This window comes from Nicotiana tomentosiformis, chromosome 6 (assembly GCF_000390325.3).
Source record: "Nicotiana tomentosiformis chromosome 6, ASM39032v3, whole genome shotgun sequence".
Taxonomy (NCBI): Eukaryota; Viridiplantae; Streptophyta; class Magnoliopsida; order Solanales; family Solanaceae; genus Nicotiana; species Nicotiana tomentosiformis.
This window is the reverse complement of record NC_090817.1, coordinates 10,657,319-10,666,474: the sequence shown is the minus strand read 5'-3', so window position 1 is coordinate 10,666,474 and position 9,156 is coordinate 10,657,319. Positions and strand designations below refer to the sequence as shown.

Sequence of the window (9,156 nt, the reverse complement as noted above, 5' to 3'; positions counted from 1 at the left end):
TGAGTTGCTCGAAGAGAGAGAGATTCTTCTTTCTCGAAGCCATCAATACTAAGGCTTGCGTTTCTCGAAGAGAGAGAGAGAGAGAGAGAGAGAGAGAGAGAGAGAATGAAGTGCCACGACACGAAATTCCCACCTTCGGACTGTGATGGCGCCTAACATTTCACTTACTAGGCAAGTCAACGTTAGAATAATTTTAACCATTTTTAACAATTTATCTTAATTAAATAGTAAAGAAACCAACATCCAGAATAATATCTGAATTTAAATTAACAAACCAGAATAATAACGATGTCTAAATACCATCCCACAACTGGAGTCAAAAGTGCACGAGCTTCTAGAATAATACAAACAAGGGTATGAATAAAATAGAGCTATCTGAAAGAAAGTACGCAGCTAAGATAAGGTAGAAGGGGACTTTAGAAGTGAGAACGCTGTGCAGATATACCTCAAGTCTCCTCTGATAGATGAATCCGAGCAAATCTACAGTACGCCGTTGGGACCAACTTTGGTATCTGCACAAGAAGTGCAAAGTATAGTATGAGTACAACCGACCCCATGTACTCTATAAGTACTGAGCCTAACCTCGACGAAGTAGTGACGAGGCTAAGGCAGGTCACTTACATTAATCTGTACGCAATAATAATAATAATAATAATAACAGGAATAGAGGTAAGACGGGTAAATCATATCAATAATTGAAGTCAATTCAGCAGTCATAATCCTTCAATTAATTTTCGTTGCGGCGTGCAACCCGCTCCAACAATATAAACTTAACATAAAATCTGTTACGGCGTGCCACCCGATCCAACAATATAATCTTTCGAATAAATTTCGTTGCGGCGTGCAACCCTCTCCAATAATATAAACTTATAATAAAATTTATTGCGACGCGCATCCCGATCCAACAATATAATTTAACAACTCTTAAATGTAAAAACACTCAAATAATACCACATTTAATAAGAAATTATTAGGCAACAAAGCATAAAATAATTATGATTTATTTAGAAAACAAGTAATGACAAGTATCAATTAATTGTAGAAATAAGGGAGAAAATAGGCAATTTAATATTTAATATGCTAAATGTCAAGTAGCAATTAAGACACATAAGTCAAATAAGCAAGTAGCAATTATAGCATGAATTCAAAACATAATATTGGACAAGAATATGAGAGAAATAATTAATATAATGATTAATTCATGATTTAAATTTTTTACGATTTTCAGATAAATATGCAAACAATCAATTTGACAACGTATAGGCACTCGTCTCGTCGCCTATACGTCGTTATACATGGAATTCACCTAATAAATAATTCAAGATTCTATTCTCTCAAGTCAAGGTTAACCACGACACTTAACTTGTTTTGCAATTTCAAGTGATCACTCGGCCACACCTTTTCCTTTCGAATTAGTCTCCAAACCTATCAAATTATTGGCCAACAATTCAATTGGAGTTTTAGAAATTATTCATAATTCGAAAGAGACTTAATTTAAGTCATTTTCGAAAAAGTCAACTAAAAGTCAACGTGAGGCTCACTTTTTGGAACCCGACGAAAAATCACGGAATCCGGACACCCGTTCCGATACGAGTTCAACCATACTAAAATTATCGAATTCCGACATCGGAGATTGTCTTTCAAATCCTAAATGTTCGTTTTTGAAAAGTTTTACAAAAATTCCAATTTATTCCATCTAAATCCGAAATAAACTATGAATATAAACATGCATTTATGATATGTAATCCCTTTCGGATGTAGAACACTTACCCAAGTCAAAGTCGTGAAAACCCCCTTTGGAATCGCCTAAATTCGAGAATCAAAACTCAAAAATGAGCAAACATGGCTAACACCCGATTTTATGTATTTTATCGAGCATTTTCGTATCTGCGAACAAATTTCCGCATTTGCGGACTCACATTTGTGGAACAGGGCAGCCAAGCAGAGGACCATATCTGCGGACCTTCACGTCGCATAAGCGACTGCACAGAAGCGCGAAGAAAGCTGCAGAAGCGAGAAAGATCGCATCTGGGATCATGGCACCACAGAAGCGGGCATCGAACCTGCGTCCCAAGCTTCGCACAAGCGATGCTTCTCCCCTGGACTCAAAGTTGCAGAAGCAACATTGCTTCCGCAAAAGCGATCATGCACCTGCGACCAAATTTGCGCAAGTGCAACACACCAGAACTAGACCTGTAAATTTTTACCAAAATGGTCTGAAACACGTCCGAAACTCACCCGAGCCACTCGGGGCCTCGTCTGAATATTCCAACAAGTCTCATAACATAATACGGACTTACTAAGTCTCAAATCACGTCAAAGAATGTTGAAATTTCAATTCATACCTCGATTTAGACTTATGAGTTTCAAACTTTTCACTTTACAAAACCCGCGCCAAAACGTGTTAAATGAATCCAGAATGATTTCATATTTGGCGCACAAGTCATAAATAACATAACAGAGCTATTCCAACTCTCAGAATATTAATCCGAGTCCGATATCGATAAAGTCAAATTCACGATCAAATTTTGGAAGTCTTTAGTCTTTAGATTTCTAGTTTTCGTTAAATGACAATAATTCGAGTTAGGGACCCCAGAATTCGATTCCGGGCATACGCCCAAGTCCCAAATAACGATACGGACCTACCGGAACTGTCAAAATACTGATCTGGGTCTGTTTACCCAAAAAGTTGACCAAAGTCAACTCAAATGAATTTTGAATCTCTATTTCACATTTTAATTAATTTTTCACATAAAAACTTTCTAGAAATATTTACGGACTATGCACGCAAGTCGAGGAATGCTGAAAGGTGCTATTCGAGGTCTTAGAACACTGAAATGAATGTTTAAAATTAAAGATGACATATTGGGTCATCACATTCTCCACCTTTAAAACAAACGTTCGTCCTCGAACGAAGTTAGAAAAATACCCTAGCTGGTGAAAAGGTGTGAATATCTAATCTGCATGTCCGACTCGGACTCCTAGGTAGCTGCCTCAATCGACTAACCTATTCATTGCACCCAAACTGAAGGATAACTCTTAGACCTCAATTGTCGGACCTGCCGGGCTAGAATAGCTATCGGCTCCTCTTCATAAGTCAAATATTTGTCCAATTGGACTGATTTAACATCTAATACATGGGACGGATCACCATGGTATTTCCGGAGCATGGATACATGGAACACCGGACGAACTGCTGATAAACTAAGTGGTAGTGCAAGCCTGTAGGCTAGTTCACCCACCCTTTCAAGAATTTCAAAGGGTCCGATATACCTAGGGCTCAACTTTCCCTTCTTTCTGAATCTCACACCTTTCATAGGTGAAACCCGGAGCAATACTCTTTCGCCTACCATGAATGCAACGTCACAAACTTTACGATCGGCATAACTTTTTTTCCTAGAGTGAGTTGTGCGAAGTCGATCCTGAATAACCTTGACATTATCCAAGGTATCCTATACCAAATCGGTACCCAACAACCAAGCCTCTCCGGATTCAAACCAGCCAACTGGCAAACGACATCGCCTCCCGTATAATGCTTCATACGGAGCCATATGAATGCTCGACTAGTAGCTGTTATTATAGGCAAACTCCGCAAGTGGTAAAGAACTAATCCCAAGAACCTCCAAAGTCTATAACACAAGTGTGAAGCATATCTTCCAATATCTGAATAGGGCGCTCTGACTGTTCGTCTGTTTGTGGATGAAATGTTGTACTCAACTCAACCCGCGTGCCTAACTCATGATGTATAGTCCTCCAGAAGTGAGAGGTGAACTGTGTACCCCGATCAGAAATGATAGACACTGGCACACCGTGAAGGCGGACAATCGCGCAGATGTTAATCTCTGTTATCCGCTTTGATGAATAGGTAACTGCCACTGGAATGAAAAATCGCTGACTTGGTCAACCTGTCCACAATGACCCATACTGCATCAAATTTCCTCTAAGTCTGCGGGAGTCCAACAACAAAATCCATAGTGATACGCTCCCACTTCCACTTAGGAATCTCTAACTTTTGAAGCAAACCACCAGGTCTCTAATGCTCGTACTTGACTTGCTGACAATTTAGACACTGAGCTACATATACAACTATATCCTTTTTCATTCTCCTCCACCAATAATGTTGTCACAAATCTTGATACATTTTGGCATCACCCGGATGAATAGAATAACGGGAACTGTGGGCCACCTCAAGAATTAATTCACGAAGCCCATCCACATTAGGCACATAAATACGACCCTGCATCCGCAGAACTCCATCTTCCCCCACATCAACCTGCTTGGCACTACCATGTTGCACCATGTCCTTAAGGACAAGCAAATGAGGATCATCATAATGCCACTCTCTCATGCGCTCATATAAAAAAGACTGAGCGGTTGTGCAAGCTAGAACCTGACTGGGCTCTAAAACATCTAACCTCACGAACTGATTGACCAAAGTCTGAACATCTACAACTAATGGCCTCTCACCAACCGGAATATACGCAAGGCTGCTCATACTCACAGCCTTTCTACTCAAAGCATCGGCTACCACATTGGCCTTTCCGGGGTGATACAAAATGGTGATATCGTAGTCTTTCAACAACTCCAACCATCTTCTCTGCCTCAAATTGATATCTTTTTATTTGAATAGATTCTATAGGCTACGATGATCAGTGAATACCTCACACGAGACACCGTAAAGGTAATGCCTCAAAATATTCAGCGCATGAACAATGACTGCCAATTCTAAGTCATGAAAATGGTAATTCTTATCATGAACTTTCAACTACCGTGACGCGTATGCAATCACTGTGCCATCTTGCATTAATACTGCACCAAGCCCAATGCGAGATGCATCACAATACACCATATAAGATCCTAAACATGTGGGCAATACCAACACTGAGCCGTAGTCAAAGCAGTCTAGAGCTTCCGAAAGTTCAACTCACACTCGTCTGAGCATCTGAATAAACCACCATTCTGGGTCAATTTGGTTAGTGGGGATGTTATGGATGAAAACCCCTCCACGAACCGGTGATAATAACCTGCTAACTCCAGGAAACTCCGGATCTCTGTAGCAGAAGTAGGCCTAGGCCAATTCTGAAATGCCTCAATCTTCTTAGGATTCACTTTTATGCCTTCTGACGATACACCATGCCCCCAAAAAGGCAACTGAGTCTAACCAAAATTCACATTTTGAAAATTTGGCATATAACTAATTATTCTTCAAAGTCTGAAGCACAATCTGAAGATGTTGCTCATGCTCATCTCGACTGCTGGAGTAAATCAAGATATCATCAATGAATACAATCATAAAAGAATCCAACTAGGGCTTGAATACCTGGTTCATCAAATCCATAAATGCGGCTGGGGCATTTGTCAGTCTAAATGACATCACTAGGAATTCATAATCCCCATACCAAGTCCGAAAAGTTGTCTTAGGGATATCATATGCCCTAATCTTCAATAGATGGCAAGCATACCTCAAATCGATCTTTGAAAACACCTTGGCACCCTGAAGCTGATCGAATAAGTCATCAATTCTAGGCAACGAATACTTGTTCTTGATAGTAGCATTGTTCAACTACCGATAATCTATACACATCCGCATTGAACCATCTTTCTTCTTTACAAATAACACTGTTGCACCCCAGGGCGAGACACTAGGTCTAATGAATCACTAGTCAAGCAAGTCTTATAACTACTCCTTCAATTCCTTTAGCTCTGGCGGGACCATACAGTATGGTAGAATAGAAATGGGTTGGGTGCCCGAAGCCAAATCAATACAAAAATCAATTTCTCTGTCGGCTGGCATCCCTAGCAAATCTGCAGGAAACACATCTGGAAACTCAAGGACCACTGGGACTGAATCCATAGAAGAAACATCCGCACTAGAATCGCGAATATGAGCCAAATATGCTAGAAACCCCTTCTCGACCATACGCCGAGCTTTTACATAAGAGATAACCTTGCTGATAGAATGGTCAGGAGTCCCTTTCTACTCTATTCGAGGTAACCCCGACATGGATAAGGTCACCGTCTTGGCATGACAATCAAATATAGCATGATAGGGTGACAACCAATCCATACCCAAGATGATATCAAAATCTACGATATCGATAAGTAAAAGATACACGCTAGTCTCAAGACTCCCGATAGTAACCACTCATGAATGATAGACATGATTTACGATAATAGAATCTCTCACTGGTATGGACACACACAGAGAAGCACTCAGAGAATCACGAGGCACAACCAAATATGAAGCAAAGTAGATGACACACAGGAATAAGTAGATCCTGGATCAAATAGAACTGAGGCATCTCTAGGGAAAACTGGAACAATACATGTGATCTCAGCATCGGATGACTCGGCCTCAGGCCTAGCTGGAAAAGCATAAAATCGGGGATGGGCCTCACCACTCAGAGTTGTATCTCTGGGATGGCCCCTAACTGGCTGGCCTCTACCTCTAACAACCTGACTTCTACCTCTAGCTGTCTGACCCCTACCCCTAGCTGGCTGGGCGGGTAGTGGAGTAACCGGTGCCGGTATGATGGCACGAGAATCCTGTTGAAATCTGTTGCGCGACAACCTAGGGGCTAGGACAATACCTCCTAATGTGACCAATGTTCCCACACTCATAATGCCTATCCTGTTGTTGTGGATATTGAAGCTGAAGCTGACCCAAACGGGCCGGACAACTGTTGTAGTGACTTTGGAGTGGTGGTGCACGGATTGGAGCTGGATATGCACTAAATGTCGGTTGTCCAGAGTAAGGCATAGTAGGACCATGACTCCCTGAAGCATTGTGAGATACCTGAAGTGCCGAATAAAATGGCATGGGAAGATGACCCCTACCATAAGTACCCCTGCCTCTAGATGAGGCGTCTATGAAATTACCGGAATGACGGGGCCTCTTATCTCCCACTGGCCCTCTCTCTTGAGCACGAACTAACTCGATCAGCCTAGCAATATGCATAGCTGTCTGGAAGGAAATATCACTCCTTGTCTCCTTGGCCATCTGAAGCATGATAGTATAAGTGACTCCATCAATGAATTTCCTCACTCTCTCTTTTTCAGTAGGAAGCAGGACGATGACATGACGTGCTAAGTCCACAAATTGAGTCTCATACTGGGTAACAGTCATACTACCATGCCGGAGAAGCTCAAACTGTCTATGGTGTTCCTCTTTTAGTGTAATAGGAATAAACTTCTCGAGAAACAATTGTGAGAATTGCTCCCATGTAGGAATACCGCATGTACTCATCTGAACCAATCATCTAAAACATGGTTAAAATTATTAAAATTATCAAACTTTTCACTTTACAAAACCCGCGTCGAAATGTGTTAAATGAATCCGGAATGATTTCACATTTGGCGCATAAGTCATAAATGATATAACTGAGCTATTCCAACTCTTGGAATCTCAATCTGAGTCCGATATCGATAAAGTCAAATTCACGGTCAAACTTTGGAAGTCTTTAGCCTTTAGATTTCTAGTTTCCGTTGAATGGCGATAATTCGAGCTAGGGACCTCGAAATTCGATTCCGGGCATACGCCTAAGTCTCAAATTATGATACGGACCTACCGGAACTGTCAAAATACTGATTCGGTCCATTTTATCAAAACGTTGACCAAAGTCAACTCAAATGAGTTTTGAATCTGCATTTCACATTTTAATCAATTTTTCATGTAAACACTTTCCGGAAAAATTTACGGACTGTGCACGTAAGTCGAGGAATGCTCAAAGGTGCTATTCAAGGTCTCAGAACACTGAAATGAATGATTAAAATTAAAGATGACAAATTGGGTCATCACATTCTCCACCTCTAAAACAAACCTTCGTCCTCGAATGAAATTAGAAAAATACCCGAGCTGGTGAAAAGGTGTGGATATCTACTCTGCATGTCCGACTCGAACTCCCAGGTAGCTGCCTCAATCAACTGACCTATTCATTGCACCCAAACTGAAGGATAACTCTTAGGCCTCAACTGTCGGACCTGCCGGGTTAGAATAACTATCGGATTCTCTTCATAAGTCAAATCTTTGTCCAATTGGATTGAGCTGAAATCTAATACATGGGGCGGATCACCATGGTATTTTCGGAGCATGGATACGTGGAACACCAGATTAATTGCTGATAAACTAGGTTGTAGTGCAAGCATGTAGGCTACTTCATCCATCCTTTCAAGAATTTCAAAGGGTCTGATATACCTAGGGCTCAACTTGCCCTTCTTTTTGAATCTCATTACACCTTTCATAAATGAAACCCGGAGCAATACTCTTTCTCCTACCATGAATACAACGTCACAAACTTTACGATCGGCATAACTCTTTTACCTAGACTAAGCTGTGCGAAGTCGATCCTGAATAACCTTGACCTTATCCAAGGCATCCTGTACCAAATCAGTACCCAACAACCGAGCATCTCCCAATTCAAACCAGCCAACTGGCGAACGACATTGCCTCCCGTATAATGCTTCATACGAAGCTATCTGAATGCTCGACTAGTAGCTGTTATTATAGGCAAACTCCGCAAGTGGCAAGAACTGATCCCAAGAACCTCTAAAGTGTATAACACAAGTGCGAATCATATCTTCTAATATCTGAATAGGGCGCTCTGACTGTCCGTCTGTCCGTGGATGAAATGCTGTACTCAACTCAACCCGTGTGCCCAACTCACACTGTACATCCCTCCAGAAGTGCTAGGTGAACTGCGTACCCTGATCAGAAATGATAGACACGGGCACACCATAAAGGCGGACAATCTTGCGGACATAAATCTCCGCTAACCGCTCTGATGAATAGGTAACTGCCAATGGAATGAAAAATTGCTGACTTAGTCAACCTGTCCACAATGACCCATACTGCATCAAATTTCCTCTAAGTCCGCGGGAGTCCAACAACAAAATCCATAGTGATACGCTCCCACCTCCACTTAGGAATCTCTAACTTTTGAAGCAAACCACTAGGTCTCTAATGCTCGTACTTGACTTGCTGACAATTTAGACACCGAGCTACATATGCAACTATATCCTTTTTCATTCTCCTCCACCAATAATGTTGTCGCAAATCTTGATACATTTTGGCATCACCCGGATGAATAGAATAACGGGAACTGTGGGCCTCTTCAAGAATTAATTCACGAAGCCCATCCACATTAGGCACATAAATAC

The 9,156-nt window shown here is 41.3% G+C and overlaps 1 protein-coding gene across 1 annotated transcript; it reads right to left on the bottom strand.

Annotated features, from left to right (window-relative positions):
• Nucleotides 1-6,571: 6,571 nt before the first annotated feature.
• LOC138893565 (uncharacterized) lies at nt 6,572-7,246 on the bottom strand. Its single transcript, XM_070178193.1, has one exon. The coding sequence runs from the start codon at nt 7,244-7,246 to the stop codon at nt 6,572-6,574; it is 675 nt and encodes a 224-aa protein (XP_070034294.1).
• Nucleotides 7,247-9,156: the final 1,910 nt, after the last annotated feature.